The sequence below is a fragment of the Ixodes scapularis genome, unplaced genomic scaffold, assembly GCF_016920785.2.
Source record: "Ixodes scapularis isolate PalLabHiFi unplaced genomic scaffold, ASM1692078v2 PGA_scaffold12__126_contigs__length_90152505, whole genome shotgun sequence".
NCBI classification, from domain to species: Eukaryota; Metazoa; Arthropoda; class Arachnida; order Ixodida; family Ixodidae; genus Ixodes; species Ixodes scapularis.
The window spans coordinates 24,375,084-24,393,750 of NW_024609838.1; the positions used below are offsets into that span (position 1 = coordinate 24,375,084).

General features: G+C 44.8%; 2 protein-coding genes across 3 annotated transcripts in view; both read left to right on the forward strand.

The window, feature by feature from the left end:
* On the forward strand, positions 1-8,027 carry LOC8023702 (diphthine methyl ester synthase). The gene is made up of 8 exons (XM_002402535.4): positions 1-238; positions 330-390; positions 845-908; positions 2,823-2,931; positions 3,277-3,397; positions 3,938-3,977; positions 7,389-7,501; positions 7,697-8,027. The coding sequence occupies exons 1-8, from the start codon at positions 2-4 to the stop codon at positions 7,918-7,920; spliced, it is 969 nt and encodes a 322-aa protein (XP_002402579.2). The 5' UTR covers position 1; the 3' UTR covers positions 7,921-8,027.
* A 545-nt stretch (positions 8,028-8,572) lies between these two features.
* Positions 8,573-18,667, forward strand: part of LOC115323978 (vasculin-like protein 1) — a 44,144-nt gene continuing 34,049 nt past the window's right edge. The window contains exons 1-4 of one of the 2 annotated variants that reach the window (XM_029984449.4): positions 8,573-8,760; positions 10,945-11,484; positions 17,689-17,793; positions 18,447-18,558. In XM_029984449.4, coding sequence (XP_029840309.2) covers positions 17,722-17,793; positions 18,447-18,558 — 184 coding nt within the window. In that variant the 5' untranslated portion in view covers positions 8,573-8,760; positions 10,945-11,484; positions 17,689-17,721. The remainder of the gene's footprint in view (positions 8,761-10,944; positions 11,485-17,688; positions 17,794-18,446; positions 18,559-18,667) is intronic. The other variant, XM_029984453.4, reaches the window with a different exon arrangement.

The following is an 18,667-nucleotide window of genomic DNA, read 5'->3' on the forward strand; positions in this document are numbered from 1 at the left end:
CATGAATCCACACGATTCGTACTCTCCACGTGCGCGACGTGCACTGTCCTGCTATTTACGTTCAATACGTGCGTTCAAGTCAACGCAGGCTCGCACCGGGAAAATGCTCTATCTCGTAGGTCTGGGGCTCGGAGATGTTAAGGACATCACCTTGCGAGGCTTAGAAATCGTAAAGAAATGTTCCAAGGTGTATCTGGAGTCGTACACATCTGTGCTCTCCGCTGGACAGAGTCAGCTTGTGAGTAGGCTTTATTTGCGGCTAGCACTCAGTATGTCACTTTGAGCGTTGACGCTGATGCACTGTGCATTTTTTCGGTTCCTCACCGCAGGAAAAATTCTACGGGAAAGAACTGATCCTTGCCGATCGGGAAATGGTCGAGCAAGGAAGTGGTTGGTATGATGTTCACATTCGAGTGTAATCACAGGCGTCGCTGTGGTTGCGCCTCTTCATGATTGGCCCGAGATGTATTGTGACGTCATTAACTGTATGTTGTATGTCCGCGAGACAGAAATAAATCGTTGCTGTGTTGCCTCTTTCTGATTGGCCTACAAGGCTCGGTGACGTCAGAAATCGTCTCTGCTCGCGGAGCAGACGAAAATCATGCTGCTGTTGCCTTTTTCTGATTGGCCTAGGATGCTCTATGATGTCAGTATTTGAATCTTAGTTTCTAAGCAGAAATCATAACGCTAGTAATAATTTTTATTCTGGCCTGGGAGAGCCACACAGAACTGAGGCAAACAGTTCTTCGGGAGCAATGCGTTTGATTAGTTTGTTTTCTGATCGTGCAGTCGTTGAGTTGCAACACCAAATCACATTTGCATAATTTGTCATTGTGTGTTGCAGAAGAAATGTTGCAGGCTGCGAAAAATGAAGATGTCGCTTTTCTCGTTGTTGGCGACCCACTCGGGTAAGTACAAAATGTAGGTCCGGTGTGGCTTGTGTAACATCACTGCTTGATTTCTCATAATGGCAGGCATAACTGACTGCTGGACTAACATCACATCATCAAACTCGAGGTGTGGGGTAGGCAATGCATATAATGGCAGGCATTAGCAGTCTGGTGAGTGGCAAGTGTTATGGCATCATAATAAAAAATGCTAACTGCTACACAAATTCTTTATAGGCTTCCTGCGTTGACCAGGGGGCGCTGCGAAAAGGGAGATTACCAAGCAAAGATTAAGTGAATGGTGGCAGAAATCGAGAGAAAACTAGGTATTTTCTTATTCACTGATGTCAAGGGGGTTTCATAGCCTCACTTTCTTTGCACTGCGGAGTGAATATAGATTTCACATTTAAATATTCTAAGCTTAAATGGTAAAACAAAATGGCTAGGTGGCGTAAGCTACCACCCGATCCAAAGGGCTCAGCCGTATTCATCCATCCATCCATCCATGTTAGGAGTTGTTTTAGTTAGTACAAACTTGAGCGTCTCAAACTGCCGCACACATAGAAGCGTGCCTGATCTGGTGTGGAATGCAATCACAAGGAACATACAAAAAACAACAAAAATTCAAACGCCGTCGAAACTAAGATGCTAGGAGCTTGAACCAAGAGACGCCGTTTCACGCACTATAACGTAAAAAGAAAGAAAAAAAAAGTCTTGTTGCTAGGCGTTTTAACGTCGCCACCCAGAGAGAAGAAACGCGTACCTTAGCTGTGGTGGCATGAATCTGGCCGATTTCGGACGTCAAAAGGTGTTTTTCTGTTGTTCAGCACTACACAAAAAGAAAAAAAAGCTCAGCGAAGGTGCTAGGCCCAATTGGGTGATCTTGTACTACCCAAAATGAGGGCGCCGCAGTTTGTTCAGAGCTTCGGCACAGGAAGTGTATTTTGTCCCGTAGCCGCACCTGCACTGTCGACTCAATAGATTCGCTTCAAGACCCTATCAGGCAACATTGGAAATCACCATGGTTCATCATGGTACAAAATTGCACGGGGGAAGCAAATTGGCTTCGAAGGTTGAAGGGAAGGGTCATTCTTTTGGTTCCTAGTTTATGGGCTAGGTGGTGCAAGTTACCACACAATATAAAGGGTACAGCCATTAGTATCCATCCATCCATCCAGTTATCACTTCCAGCCAGTAGCATGTGATTGGACCCAAACCCGAAACCAAATGTAGTGGTAAATAATACAATAACAACCAAAGCAAAAAAAAAAAAAAAAAAAATGCTTGGCTACACTTTATTAGAGTTTGTTGCAATCTGAGATTTGGATGAAGATCTTCTGTCACAGAATGAAGGGGTGTCCAAACAGGACACTACAAAACGCACGACTCCGACAAATCTTGAAAATTGAAGCGGACGCGCCCGCTTCAAGCCCGCTTCAATTTTCACGATTTGTCGGAGTCGTGCGTTTTGTAGTGTCCTGTTTGGACACCCCTTGAGACGCCACAAAACATGCAGTTCCATAACCAGATATGGAAAATGGAAAATAACATTATATATTCAATGTAATACTTCTAATATTGATGGCGTTTAACACCTGCCACTGCGAAATAGTCTTCCAGAACATGGCCGTTTGTATACAAGCCCTCTTCCGTGTCTTCTCCTGCAACACCTTACGTTGCAGCAAACTATGCATGGCTCGCCCATGATATCATTGTATCCTGTTGGTTGTCATTCCTATTTGCTCTTGCTGAAAGAAACGAGTTCAATGGTGCAAAATTTGCACTGCAAAAGTCGTGTGCATAACAGCGAGGCCACCACTATTACCGCTGATGTGACGCCGGTGCAAGCCATGGGGAGATGGTGCACAATTTTGCCTAAAGGGTCTGTTACAAGAGTGAATGGTGAAATACCCACAAACCACGGGACCTTTCCAGTGCCACCACGCATTCTGATCTGATGCTGCGAGCGCACGAGCTTGGGGTTCAAACTCGGCTGGTCCACAACGCTTCAATCTTGACGGCTGTTGGATGCTGCGGCTTGCAGGTGATGTATTGTGGCTTGAACTTTGCGAAAATCAAACCTTGGTGGTGTTCAGCTTTCAAAAATAAAAGCTTTTCAAACCCTTGAGCAATATTTGTGGTATACAGCAGACCTTTATGCAGAGGTAACATATAACTTAAAGTTTTAATCAGGTGATGCTAAAAAAAATTTAAAAAATTGCCAACATACTACGAAATAAGTGCAAGCACCTGCCCAAAGACGAGATAATTGCCACAGAATGAAGGAGAGGGTTGGGTCGGTTCTGAACTGTGCATTTTTGCATACTTTGACATAGCTTCAATAAATGATGGGTTAATGGATCTTCCATTCCTTTCCTCTGCAATGCAGCTCTACAGCTTTGGTGAGACAGTTTCCATTGTGCTGTGGACCGAGAGCTGGAAACCACACAGCTACTATGACAAAATCGCAGCCAATAGGAGGCGAGGGCTTCACACACTCTGTCTGCTAGGTACTTACGCCGTCTTTCACCCTTTTCTGATTTCTGCAGGGATGCAACCTCTCGGGCTTCTGCAGTTTTTAACGTCATCTGCTGAGGGCACACTGCCAAATGTTTTCTGTACAATTCCTAATACTCGTAAAGCTCTTGTACTGGTCATATTTTCAGCTTGAAAGGCATCAAATCATGGTATCCTAGTCGTGACTGATTGTGTGGGGAGCCAGGCACCTTCTTGTGTAGCAGCAGCAATGAGACTGCATTTTATCTGAGCAGCAGCGTTCGTGCTACAACTGATGCTTCTAGGTTTGGATGCACTTTGTGGAGCTTTGTGATAAAGTAAAAAAATTGTCCATGTTGAATTAACTTGAGTCTGGGGTAGAGGAGAAACATCAAAACGTAGAAGGGACAGAAAATAGACAGGACGACGTCTCAAACTCAAAAAAATTGTGTTGTTTACCTGGCGGGATGGGTGTCGACTATTGAATTATATGTATTATATTTTGGCTGCATTTGGTTCCTAAGTGACTGGCAGCGCTTTTTTTCACACTTCAGACATCAAGATGAAAGAAAAGACGGTGGAGAACATCATCAAGTGAGTGGCCGTTTACCAATTTTGCTTGAATTGTGTCACATCTGAGTAAAACTTGACTTAAAAGCTATTCAGTACATCTTTAGCTGATCTCTTGATCCTACTTTCTTCATAATGGTGAGGTCGATAATCATGCTCAGGCAGTTTTGATTACTGTACACGACTTAATTTTCGCGAATCCCCTGCGATTCGCGGAAAATAACCCAAGCAGCACAAATGTCTTGTGAATGTGCACAAGACATCCCTGGGACGTTAGGACATCGTAAAGACGTTCACAGGACGAAGTGTGCTACCAGGGAGGTCCTGCGAACAATTCCAGTAGAATGTAAACACGTTGCGATCTATATTGAGATCCAACCACGTCGCGAAAATTAGAACCTGCGAATTATTCCAAAACTTCAGCTTTGACTTAAATTGCAAACTATTGAGCTGCGAAAAACAAGCCCTTTACATTACTCACCCGGTTGGTTATGTGTGGTTCGCCGCTTCACGTAGCACAAGTTCCTAGGGCATGACACTAAAACTGCAGCTTTGACAAACTTCTCTTTGCCTTGAATTCTGCAAGCTGCATAATGGTATTTATTTTATTTATTTATTTAGGAATGCTGCAGGCCAATTGTGGCCCAAGCAGGATTGGGAGTTACAAAAGTGGAGTCAAAAAAGCGCAACACCAGGTAATCCGTAAAATGGGAGAGGGGAACAGGGGAAAATTATGCAAAAATTGTAATAAAGCACAAAAACAAATGCATAAAAAAATGTAATAGCTCACAACAAAGTTGGGAGGGGTGGCGGTAGTGGGGAACAGGAAAATAAAACACAATGCAAAGAGTTACACATCAAACAAACACTCAATCGACTCCAAAACATTGTCAGATATAAATATTTGATGAGGTAGGTTGTTCCATCCTGTTATGGTTCTGGGCAAGGAGTATTTAAATGCATCTGTTCGAGTGAGTACTGGAGTTATTTTATGCGGATGGTCATGCCTTGTGCACCTAGTCGAGGATGGGTGAAGAAAGGACGACGATTTAAGCCGGAGTTTTTTTAAACCAGAGTTGATAAAGAAATTTTAGTCTAGCTAGCTTTCTTCGTGATTCAAGAGAGATGATGTTGTTATTTTGAATTAAGGCAGCCGGTGAGTCATGCAGGTGGTAGCGATTAAATATAAAACGAGCTGCTTGCTTTTGAACATCTTTCAGTATCTTGATATCTTTTTTTGTGAATGGATCCCAGACTGTACAGGCGTATTCTAACTTCGTTCTTATCAATGTGTTATAGGCTAAAAGTTTCACATGAGAAGGCACGTGCTTAAGCTTGTGCCTTATCATACCTAGTTTTCGACGGGCAGCTGCACAAACGTGTTCAATGTGTGAGGACCAAGATAAGTTGCTAGAAATTGTTATACCAAGATATTTAAAGCTCATCGTCCGAGAGATGTAGTTATCACCAATAAAGTATTCATACTGATGAGAGGACTTTTTGTTAGGGATGCGCATGTACAAGGACTTTTCTTGGTTAAGCTTCACCTCCCAACGATTGCACCAGCTAGAAACTGCATTAAGACTTTCGTTCAGAACAACTTGGTCCCTAGTAGAGTTAATATCCTTGAACAATAGACAGTCGTCCGCAAATAAACGAATACTCACGCTTTTACTCATACAAAAAGTGAGGTCATTAATAAAAATTGAAAAAAGAAGAGGGCCAAGGACACTCCCTTGCGGAACACCTGAAATTACAGGAAGAGGATCAGAATGGTGACCGTCTACATCGACGAATTGTTTTCGCATTTGAAGATAAGCTGAAATCCATTGAACAACTGTGCTGGGAAGGCCAATCTCATTTAGTTTGTATATAAGACCGAAATGAGGAACTCTGTCGAAGGCTTTGCTAAAATCAAGGAAGATGAAGTCGACTTGACCAGGCCTATCTACTATAGAAGCAAAAGAATGAATAGTTGAAATGAGCTGAGTAGTAGTAGAAAGTCCCTTTCGGAACCCATGCTGAAAAGGCGAGATTATTTCATGTTTATGTAATAATAATAATAATAATAAAAAAGAAACAATGTGAAGAATGTTTATGGTTAGTGAGTCCGACATTTACAGCTTATGCTGAACTTTCTTAGCCAGTTGTATTTTTTCACTGCAGGAACCCTGCTTGAACTGCGTATTTGATCTCAGTCTCATGCTGCCAGACGAGATAAGATGTCAGTTTGAGAATGTGAAATTATCTAATTCAAAGCCAATTAGAAATGATCTAATTGGATGTAAGTTTTCTAAATTTTTAACAAAAAAAAAGCAGCCGACAAAGCCCGCATAGACTCGTCAGCAATATTTGAAAGTCGCTTCACCTCTGCGACACCCGAAAATCATCTCCATCTTTCGAATCGAGTGATGGGACATTCTGGAACGTTGGCTCTTTTACCAGAAGTCCCAAGCTCGTTGGAGTGTGGGGGCCAGATAGACTACCCCCAAAATCTTCAGGGCCAACATAGAACGGCGGCAGAAGTAAATTATTTCTATAAGAAAAAAAAAAAAAAAAGAAAAGAAAGAAAAACGGAAATGGTGTTTTACGTTGCGAAGCACTTGAGTCTCTCGGCAAAACCCAGATTTCCTAAAGAAGCTAGGGATGTCGTGCTATTTGCTTTTTTTATAAAATAGCCGTTTTGCCAGTGTCGTCTTTAGCTTTGATTTATTCATACAACTACTTTGAGTTTGACCCTAGTGTGATTACAAGATTTGAAATACCACCATTCGGCCAATGCGCTGTAATTTTTCTATACAACTAGAAATCAAGCACAGAGTCGTTACTATATCGCTCAATTCACCTGGGAAGTATCCAAGTTTATGTCTTAAAATAATTTTTTTTCGTACGGTAGTTGTTTTTTTTTATGGTTTTTATAAAATTTACAAGCAAATTCTTGTGTCTTAGCGGTGAGTAAGACCAAACAATCCACGATCTTGAAAAAAACAGATCAGTGCGAAATATGTTAAAACTTCATAAGAGCAGAGCTACGTTTCCAGCGGAAATGAATTGACGACAAGAGGTCACTATTTATGGTGCACGCAGTGCTCGAGGCATAGGAATTCGGTAGCCCGCAGCCACGGCAAACTTGGGAGCCGCGTCCCAGAGAGTCATGGGTTGCGTGCGGCCCGCCTTTGTCTTGCACCAACTGCCAGTCCTACATTCGGAGAATGTCTTAGTTCCTGACAACACTTGGTTTATTTTTGCGGTTATGAAAACGTGGTTCGTTGGCTGACACCTGGTACAGACACTCGGTATATCAAAGATGAGGAACTGTGTTAGAAATTCTTTGCAGTATTTGTGTCCTTTCAGTGTCAAAGGAACCTTCCTCACTGTTTTTGGCTCAATCATAGTTGGCGACAGGTACATTCACAGTGTCGTTCGTCAATTTAGGGGGAGGGACATCTACGAGCCACCCAGGTTTATGACGGCTTCCGAAGCTGCAGATCAGCTACTCCAGATCCTCGAAACAAAGAAGGAAGAAGGCATTCCGGAAGGAGAGCTCGGTAAGTCGATGCAGAACCATGGTACTTGAGCGTGTCTCTGACTTGTCCGTTTATTGTGTCCTCAAAAGTGATCCCTCGATTTCGACCCATTGACATTGATTATCAATTTCGGACTGTGCTAGCATTGCTCCTTTTTCGAATTAAGTGCTCACAATGTTCCAAAACTATGTTTTTTTTTTTTTGTTTTATTTTCAGCTTACAGCGAAAACAGCATGTGCATCGGTCTGGCGCGCGTTGGTACAGAGACCCAACAAGTTGTCTGTGCGTCGCTGAGGGACATGTCATCGTGTGACCTTGGTGGCCCTCTCCACAGTCTCATTGTCCCGGGAAAATTGCATCCCATGGAACTTGAAATGCTCAAGCTGTTTGTTGTTGACCAGGCATGGTTTGATGAGGTCTGTAGAAGAAGCACCGAGTAGGTTAGAAACAGAGACATGGAACAAGAGACTGCCTCTAAGTGTATATACACATATATTTCTCGTGGATTATACTTTGGTGTTGAATAAATGTTCTTTTGTTTGTTTGACGTGATGGTAAGGCAGAACTTACCGTTGTTTGTGTTGTGCCGCTTATTACAAACGGAAACTTTATTAAATGCCTGTTTTTGTAGCGTTCTGTGGAAAGAGAACAGTCTCGACAACTGCAAAGACACGGATGCAAGCAAAAATAAAATAAATACTGGAATAGTTCAAAATCAACCGAATATTTGAAGCAAAAACAAAGCTGCGTCTGCTGTATTGGGGCTTGATGTTTTTTTGTTTTTTTTAACACTTATTTATGAATACAAGTATTGAAACAGAGCAAATGAATGCAAGGTGTGCCACTACTCTCCATTGCCTAAATACGCTCTCGGGCTTTGCACAAATTTCGGAGCTTTTTTGCCATTTTTTATTAACGTCTGAACAATAAATTGGAGAGCAGACGAATGCGGTTCTCCGGGGAGAAGGTTGGCGGTATTGGATCTACCCTTGTCTTCTTTAGTCTTGTTTCGATTTCGAAAGCGCTGGCGCTGGCGGCGCTCTTGCAAATTTCCGGCGGAAATGGCGCAGTTCCCGTCGCTGCGCGTCCCGCGCGGTATCCTACGAGACCTGCGAACGCCGTGTCCGCCATGTTTTTCTGAACACTACTTTTCTCTCCTCCCGGTTCAATGTGGTGTTTTTTTTTCCGGTGTCGTTGCGATTGTACTAACCGAGTCGCGATGTCCTCACGACGAGTTCGGTGATGTGAACCGGCCGAAGCGACGACGACACAATCTCAAGGTGCGTACTCGTACGCGAAGCCATCCTAACCCCCGCGCCGTGCATGCTTCACACAAACACAGCCATGCTGCTTCTGTTGTATTGAGTGCTTGTTCCCCCCAGGGCGGCGTTATTATTGCATCTTTGACAATTTTATGTCGAGACAGCGACGTGGTCGCTAGGTTATCGCAATCCTCGAAGCGGTTAGCAACAGGACGCAACGATGCGCCCGAAATCCCAACGGCGGTGCGTTTGCTAGCTCTGCGTTTAAATATCGCGAGGTTGTATTGTTGTGGTTTTTGCTCGTGTCGCTGAAAACGGGCATTTTTGGACTGGCTTAGCGCCCTGCGCCGGCTTTTCGCTAATTTGCGTTTGCAGCGGCCTTAAAAACGATAAGAAGCATTCTTAAATTAGGTAATGTAAGCCAACTATTGGATGTCATGCGCGGAGCGTCAAAAATATACAAAAACAAAAAAGAGTCGCCTAGCCGAGCGCGCCGCAAAACCGCGGGTCGGCTCGGGCCTTTCGGAAATACGAGACCAGCGGGAGGCTCAGATAAAATAGAAAACTGCGGCGCTGCGGGCACGACCAACGCGAGCTAAAATTTAAGGCCACGGGCCGCTGAGAGAAAAACGAGGCTCGACGTTTATAAAAAGAAAAACTTGGAAAGGCAAACGACCAGCATGATCGTCGCATGTTCGTTTGTTTTGAAAACAATATAGGGCTCGGGGGTTTCCGTACGCGAGAGCACCGACGTCACATGCTGAGACACGCCGATACAAAGAAACCGCGGCGCTAGCTTTTAATTTTTTCTTCTGTAGAAGCGAGCTCGCCTGAGATTATGCCAGTCAACCAAAATAAAACCCGTCGTGTGCCTAGAAAATGCCGTTAACCTACGCGATTTTCGACAATTTCTTTTTATGCCGTTTCTTAACCTTTTTCGCAGATGGTTCCCAGCAACCCCTCTCCCTCTCCTTTTCAGACGAAACATGTGGTGTTGTGTAACTCTCGATTATGCTTGCGTAAACGGCTAGCGAGTGACTTTTTCTCCTTTGTTGACATTATACAAGCAGTGCTTCCGGTTACATCGGCAGCGTAATTCAAGCTAAATTCGCATTCCTGACAAAATAAACCAAAGCAAAAGATTTGGCCAGAAGCACTAATATATTTTTGCGGTTTAAAATCAAACATATCTCTTATTTTAATTGCGTTCGAGTTTAGTTCCCCGTTGTCCCCTGGAGTTATGTTTGTGAGAAATTTCCCATGATTCGGCAACACAGGATGCACCACTTTTAGTGGCCGATGCACTTGCTGTATAGACCCCATAATTTCTTTGGTTAACTTTGATGTATTGTAAGTTTTTCTTGCTTTGATAGGCTTGGATATGGAAGATGGGAACGTTTCTCTGAATGACGGACCTTGGTAGAGCTTGTCTTTCCAAACTTTCTTCTAGGATGATGGGTGGGTGGATGGATATTAACAGCTGCGCCCTTGACAACGGGCGTTAGCTTGTGCCACCTGGGGCGCGGCCACACTGGAGTTCTTAATTTCTAGGCTAGGTGGCGCAAGCTACTGCCCAATATAAAGGGTACAGCCGTAAGCATCCATCCATCCATCAAGTTCTTGTGCTGCTTGATGTAAGCTTGGTTGAACAGAACGGGCCTAGTCCAGCCTTATACATTCTAAGGCTTGTACAACTGACTTTAAGTTCATAGACAAAGCAAGCTCTTGTAATTTCAGTCAAATGTGAAAAGAGGAACAGGCAGGAGGAACAGTGCCCATTATATGGAACGAAACACAAATTTGTTTCGTCATGATTCATCATGGACACAGGCTAAGGAAGTACAAACTGGGTCATAACGCCATCACAAATCATATACAATCCGAATTTGTTGGCATGTTCATGGATAGACCTTTTGTGGAAATCTCCAAGGGCGACACGCAAAGTCCCTACTTGCCCCCACAGCATCTTTCTCAAGACACCGAAGAGAGCAAGAGGGTAGCACAGATGCTTGCTCGATCGCCATTGCCTCTGGTGTCTGCTATAACTGATGGACTCTACTGTTCCCGGCGCTATTTAGGCATTATGGCGACGGTAATAACTTTTGCTTGCATACAAGGTTTTAGTTAATGTCGGAAGGTTGAAAAGTGCTACATTTTAACTCGATTCTAAGTTGTGCCCTTTCTTATTTCTTTTTGTTACAGATTTTGCAGTTGTGAATCGCCCTCGAGAGGACAATGTTACGGCCCTGAGAAGGCGTTTTTGAATGCTGTGAACCTTGCCACGTCGCCAGTTCCGAGATGCGGAGGTAGCAAGAGCTGCGGGAGGGAGCCTTCCAGCCTTGTCGTCTCGAGTAGACGAGGGTCCCAGGAGTGTGTTGGAGTCACCCCGTTGTTCGTCTCATCACCTCACACCCGTGCCCCCACCGTCCGATCGCGCCATGTAGGAGTGCCTCTCGTCACGTGACTCGAAGCCGACTTCGCCGTGCCGCGTCGCGTGCAGGGTGGTGCCGCGTTTCTGCGTGTCTGTGTCCGTGACGGAAGTGCCCAGTTCGTGCCCAGAACCGGGGGCAACATGGGAGCCGAGGTGGCGCCGTCGTCGTGACCAAGTTTTTCGACGTGTCGTGCGCTTTCGTCGCGTGCCCGCGAGGCGTCGTCGTCGCTAGCCCTCTTGCTCGTCTGCTTCTGTCGGGAGACAGTCGTCTGCTAAGCTGGGGCAGGGTTTGAACGCCGCAATTCCTGAAGGTGAGGTTTCTTCCCTCTCCCTCCTCGCTTTCCTCTCTCTCCGCCGTTATGGCATCTAGAATGCATCTCCGCCCGTTACGTTTACCACGTCCAAGGGAGTGGTCCCTCGATTTCCTGCCCAATGGCACCGAAGAAGTGTGTCATGCTGTCGTCGTCCGCGGTCCTGGCAGCGTCCCAGCAGCAGTGGTGGATGTGGCAGATGCCTGTTCTCCTACAGGTCGCCCTCCAGTCCGATGTTCCGCGGAAGCTTCGACAGCCGGGAGTCGGGACGCCACGACAGAAAAGACGCTCGTGGTCGCTCATCCTTTTCAGCGGCATTTTTGCGACCAACCGCCGGGATCGCAACGTCTGACAGCACGACTTTCGGGCTTTTGTGAGGTCATTTGTTGCCACTCAGCTAACCACTTATGATGCATGGGTGGGATAGGACGCTAAACAGTTGAAGACGCGCTCCAGGCACCGTACTGCCAACGTCAAGACCAACGTAAAGTTCAACTCCGCTTCATTTTTACAGCGAAACTGTTTTGTGCTAGTATCTGGGAAAAATGTGTGTGCGGATGTTGACACAAAATTTCCCATTGGGCATGGCAAGTATGAATAAATAAAAATAAAAAGGGGAGGGCAACCAGCTTGAGTCAGCCTTCCTTGGCATTATTAGATATTGAGGCCCTGATCCCTTGTTATCATCTCTAGGCATCGTCCTCGAGATCGTCCTAGAAGTGGTCCTTGAGGTCGTTCTCGAGGATGTCCTAGAAGTTATCCTTGAGGTCGTCCTGTAGGCGTTGTCCTCGAGGTCACCCTAGAAGTTGTCCTTGAGGTCGTCGTAGACGTCGTCCTCCAGAAGTCGTCCCTGAGGTCGTCCTAGATGTCATCCTCTAGGCATAGTCTTTGAGGTCATCCTAGACGTCGTCCTCTAGGCATCGCCCTAGACGTTGTAAACATAACTTCACTGGTCCTCCATCTTCACTTAAAATAAAAAATCCCTACAAATTATTATTTTTTTTTTTTTAAACATTGCAGTTTTTTTTGTTATCACCTAGGAAAATTGCACGTCAAATATTACAACCTAGTTCTGTCTAAATGTTTTTAAACAGTATGGCAAACTTTGTAACACGCCAAGTTGCTGAAATCGGCCGACTCGAGCAGGCAAATTGATGCGCAACCAGCAGCACAGTCGTATAGCTGAAAGTCATCACCATATCCTCTGTTGAATTAACCTGAGACTGGGGTAGAGAAGAAACATCAAAACGTAGAAGGGACATAAAGTAGACAGGAAGACGTCTCTTTTTGAGACGTCGTCCTGTCTATTTTTTGTCCCTTCTACGTTTTGATGTTTCTTCTATACGCCAGTCTCAGGTTAATTCAAAATGGGTAATATTCACCAGCTCGCCTGCACCCTTACATTTTTTTCTATACCATTGCCTCTTTTTGTTTGTTTTTACTTCTTTGGGCAAGGGTAATGGGTGACGTCGGTAACGTTTTTTCTCGGCGCTTAGTGGTGTCTTTGTGATTGGCGTAACGCGCCTGTGCAGCATGCTCCTCGGAAGCTGCCGTACCATCCCGCCATTACCGCCGTCTCTCACGTTGCAATCGCCGTCGTCGTATCACCGTTCGTGATTTTCGTCTCTCGGGGTTTGGTTCACTTAATGTGCACAGACTGATGCTGCAGTTGTGCAGACGTCGCCAAATGTCGTAGATACCGGAACGTGGTGTGTGCGGTGCAGACGGCATTTGTGCCTGGCACACGCCCACCCCAACGGTGGCCACCCGGCCTGCCCCAATCCCGCCCGTCGTCGTGTAGTGGATCACGTGACATCACATCAGCATCGGCGCAGCATCGGCGTTGGGCCGCTTATGGCGGCCCGACGCCGATGCTGCCGGATGGACCCAAAGTTTCGGTTTCGATTTCTGCTAATGTTTAAAGTTAGATTTAACAAAATATATCCCACTTTTCGTGAAGGAAATGACGTGGTACCTTTTGTAGTCCTTTTTAATATGAAATCACTCATTATCTCGAAAATTTCAGAAATTGAGCAGAGTTGCCCTTTAAGGTGCAACACTGCTTCTATAGCTTCTGCATATAACTTGTGATTCAATTCAAATGAAATTTACGTTACTTACCTGCCGTTACAATCTGACTACAAATATGTATTTTGTTGTGATGTAACCTAACTGCACCTAACTAGTTTTTGTTAATATTGAATATTCTAATTATTAAAGATTAAGAAAAAAAATTATGAAGATTGGATATGTGCAAGTGGACATATGACTTCCATGAAATAGCTAAGTGTGTAAATCATTCACTCGGATATAATAGCAAAAAAAAGTCCACAGACCCAGTTTACTTTGTTTCCAAGACAATAGTTAAAGATAAGAGAGACTTATTTCACGAAAAGTCCTTCAGGACAAGATGATAAGTGCCTACCTCAATATGGCCCTGCGATTGTGTCTCAATGAGGTTGAAGCAGACGTACATAAGACAGTTCCAGGAACCCCTCTTTTCCTGACGTCAAGTGAACCCGACTTACGACGGACTTGCGCTCATGACTCACCAAGGCTGGACAAACGGCTGCGACGCAGTTTCACGAACTCCTCTTTTCGGTTTCGGCAGTAGTATATGCAGAAATCTACTGACAGGGTTAGAATGGCATGGCGTTTGCTTCTAATGCTCGTCCTCCAGCACACGCTCGTTGCCTTCCACCATGCCACCATGCTTTGGCTGTGCGTTCACGCTCGAGGATCACGAGACACCGAAGCATTGTTGAAGGAGGGAGTCTTGCGCTGGAGGTGGGACAGCTGAAACTCTTCCCCTGCTGTCTCTCCCTGTCGGCGATGATACTAAACTTCCTCCATCTTCTCTACTGTATCACATTTAACCTATAAGTTATTAGTATCGCTTTTGGTGTTTGTACCTTCATGAGCTGTTTTGGGTTGCTCCGCTGCTTGTGAACTCGAGAAGGGAAGGTGTGAACTCAGGGACAGTTCTCTGTGGCCATACAGTCAATACAAGTGTGAGCATGAGGCATTAGCAGTGCCCCCTGTTGAAATCTCCGCAAACTTGGGGCGCAAGGGGGGGCCGAAACAAGTAGACTCCTGTTCTCGTTGTGCTTCCCTTTGCTCCTGGGTCGTCTGCTTGCATCAATTCAGTTAAGTTCAATATCAGTTTTCCAACACAGTGTTGGAAAAATACCGTGGCCTCTGCAAGTTGTACGCACATAATTTGGCACACATGATAATATCTCGGAGCGGTACAGAACTTGCTGCGAGAAAGATTGCGATTGATATAGGTTGTGTCACGTTCCTTTTATGTTCCAGGGAGAGAAAGATCGCCTATGCTTCTACCGTGCTAACTTCTTGCATGTGCAGATTTGCAGTCCTTTGCTCCGACAAAAATCATGCTAAGTAAATAATAGGCAGTTTTTGTAGGTTGTTCCAATACCTCCGATGACAATATGATGCACGCACAAAGGCATCGGCGGAGTATCAGGTATTGATCCGAGCCATAGGAAAAATATACTGAAACTTCTAAACAAATTAAAGTTACCTTACAAAAATATTTATACTATACCGTAAAATCCCGAGAGGTGCCCCACTCCCGAAAGGTAACCCACACCTATTTTTTGCTTGACTTGCTATTTTATTTTTAAACACCGAAAGATGGCCCACTTTTAGTAATCGGAGTGTTCAGATCAGTGATGGCCTTGGCGTAAATGCATCCAGTTAGCCATGGTTGGATATAAGCATGCATTGCTGACTTGAAAGTAAAGTTATCTTTGCTTCATTGCCCCTCACAACGATAATATGTTTGACAGAGAGACATAGTCTAAAAATACAATATTTTCAACTTTTCTTGATTGCACACTGAAAGTTAGCCCACTCCTTATTTTCGCCCAATTTTCTCTCGATTTTAGGTGGGCTATCTTTCGGGATATTAAGGTAAGCTATTTTTTCTAGTGCACATTGCTAGCGGAAGGCGCTCTTAGTCATTGGTTAACAGTTTTGCGGTTCTGTTGACCGTTCTTTGCTAGCAGACGATTTTGAAGTCTGGGGTGGTGCGACCAGGCATGTAGCCAGGGGGGGAGGCCCATGGGGCCTGGACCCCCCCGAAATCTTCCATTTTGATGGGACCTCCTATCCCCCCTCCCCGTCATACAGCATTTTGTCATGGGCGGGCCCCCCCCCCCCCCCGAAACAAAATCCTGGCTACGTGCCTGGGTGCGACGATCGCGGGAGGAGATATGTCATGTCTGCAAAGTGCCTCTTTGCAGAGCAATCGACAGGGGGCACTGGTAGTACTGCGGGCCACGTGGAGCGGTGTTCACTCTCATATTAGTAGCGATGGTACGGCAGTGCATCGTTTGAGTGCCAATGAAAGCTGCCCTCTCACACCACTACTACTTGGCAAAAATGCTACAGAATCCCGAGTGGTAATGTGCCTCTTTTGGGCAAGGCCCTTTGTACTTGAACATTCCTCCATTAAGATTGTCCTGGTGTTTTTGTCTTGGCCATTTTAGTGGCCGGCCAGGTAATTGTGCAAGCGCCACTTCACCTTAGTTCTTAATAACTGCCACTATGCAGAAGGTTCAAATACCAGCTGCTGCTTCTTTCTGTCGCTGAGTGTTCCTTAATGCACAGGCGAGATAACGGGGCAGTTTATTGTATAAAGATTTTGCTCAATTGTGGAACTTTACGATACATTACGAAAGCGATGGTTCACCAGCACAAACTTCCTTTCTTAAAGGGGCACTGACACGCAAAAGGTCATATTTTTTTTATTGTCTAAAACGATGCAAGTTGCAGTCATAGACATGCAAAAAAAACCGCATCGCGAAAAAATATTTCCAGCGCGCACGCGCGCCTTTTTATTTTTGGCGTTTGATTCTCCCGCCTCTCGCCTCCTCGCTTCTTTTGATTTGTGACATCAAGAATCATGAAATTTAGAAGCTTTGTAGACGACATCTCTATAACATTTAATAACAGCGATCCTAAAACATGTTTTTAACGCAATTGCGAACGGACTACGGCCCTTCTTTTTGAAATACCAAAAATCGGGAGTTCGTTGTGGTGCCGTCTCCTGGATTTGTATCCTCCCACGGAAAACAGGCGACACCGCTCAAAACCGGTCCACCGGCGCTCGCGCCTTTCCTCCTCGTTTTGGGTCACCATGGCAACGGCAGGGAGTCGTGAAAGCAAGTGGACTCTCAGGACTCCGCAATATTTGACGTCAACGCACCGGCGCGGATAGCGCGGGAATTTCGAGTTCGGCATTTGGAAATTGTTTTTTTACTTCAAAAATACTGAATTCCCAAATTTCAAATTTTGAGGGTCATGTCCCTGCATCGTTTTCAATCGTTTCAGATAATAAAAAAAAAAAAAAAATGATTTTGATGTGTCAGAGCCCCTTTAAGTGAAACCTTCTTAAATATCAGCACGACTTTAGTTACCACTAGTTCATTTTATAACGAAATTTTTACTTGCTCTATAACTTATACCTGTTTATTTTATAACTGAGCAACTGTAACTTTAGCTATGCAGGGTGACCAATTTATTGCGCAACTGTAGAGTCTGTTTCATAATTCTAAGGGTTGTAATTTTCCAGGGGTGATTATATGGCGGGCATGTGCTTTGATTTCAGTGTGTGAAATTACGTGGGTCCGGGAAAATAATAAAATTCTTTTTTTTTTCTGTGGCCGGATTTCCCTGCTGTGTAAGCTTTTTGCAAACTAAAACAAATTGGCATTTTTTGCTGCATATTTTGACAAAACTGTGAAAGAGCGGGTTCGGCTTGCTTCGCTGTCATTCTTTCAAAAATTGCCTACTCCTTTGAAGGTTTCTACTCTCAGCTCCAGTTACTTGCACATGCCGCACTTAATAAACAAGCATAACATACGTTGGTGTCTCATCGCACCATCGTGAGAAATTGGAGCACTCCTAGGGGAGTAATTGATTATTGTAGTCTGACAAATTGTTTGTACACTAAAATTATTAATTCTCATAGCAGTATATCATCCCATTACCTCCCAGCCTTTCTTAGTGCCTTTTTTCCTAGTTAGAATGTACCCATATGATAAAAATTAGATGGTAGATCACATACTTAACTTTTTAGTTCTTACGAGCTGGGTGCAAGTTTGGGCATGCCAGCAATAGTGGCGTTGCCAAATGCTTGCCGGCAGTCCACCAACGGAGTTTCCACTTTGCACGCAGGCCTGCCATGGTCTCGGATGGAAACACCCACTAATGGCGAACAACAACATCCCGGCCCACGACTTTGCACCCTCCTGGCTCAAGATTCCTAGCTATGACACTGCGGTGAGTGTCGCACTTTGTCGCTTCGGGGGGTGTTTTATAGCAGGGTCCGAACGACGACTCCTTTAGCCCTGGCGTGGCCAGTCGACACCTACGCACACCACATCTTTTAATTTTTTGACCAAGGACATACTTTTAAAACTTGAGAGCACCTTCTACAGTCGGCGACAGGTTAAGAGCGAAGTTGATGCATCTCCCGCCTCTTTGCACTTCAACAGAGCAAATTCTGGATGGAAGGTCACCTCTCCAGCATTCTGTGTTTGCATTTTTATTGTAGAATTGCATTCTTACTGGAGCTAACTTAGATTTAGCCTTAAAAAGGAAAGCCATTGCGAGCCAGGCTCGAATGGAGTTGGCCTGCTGCCAAACACCTACAAAACAATCGCCCCCCTCCCGCTGCTGCAGTGCACTTGTAAAAAAAAAGAAAAGAAAAAAAAAAAAAAAAAACTGAGGAAGCAGGAGGTAGAAGAAAAAAAGAAAAAGAAAGGAAATGGTGCAAGAAGAGGCTGAAGCGACAGTCACGTGCCTTGAAGACTGAGACCCGTGTTTGCATCTGCACCGCGTTCCTCATAGAACACGGTTCTCCATACGTCGGTTTGATCAACTTTGATCAACAAACAAAAATACAACCTCAAACTTTTTTTTTTTTTTTCCAGAAGAACCCTCAGCATTCGGACAGCCTTCATGGTAATCAAAGAGAGGAGCACCGTTCATCATTCCATCGTCGTGTGGGAGGTGCCACCAGGCCCGTCTTCCGGGAAAGAGACGGTGAGCCGACGCCCTTTGTCTTGCCACAAGTTGGAGCGTAGTTGAAATCTAAGGTCACCGAGAGCTTAAAAAAAAAAACAAGGCAGGGCGCGGATCCTTTTGTTCACGT

What these genes read in the sequence shown, in the direction of transcription:
- LOC8023702 (XM_002402535.4), top strand. Translation starts at nt 2, where the DNA reads ATGAATCCACACGATTCGTACTCTCCACGTGCGCGACGTGCACTGTCC. An exon ending in CCGCTGGACAGAGTCAGCTT is followed by an intron (nt 239 to 329) that starts GTGAGTAGGCTT and finishes TCCTCACCGCAG; the next exon opens with GAAAAATTCTACGGGAAAGA. An exon ending in CATTCCGGAAGGAGAGCTCG is followed by an intron (nt 7,502 to 7,696) that starts GTAAGTCGATGC and finishes TTTTATTTTCAG; the next exon opens with CTTACAGCGAAAACAGCATG.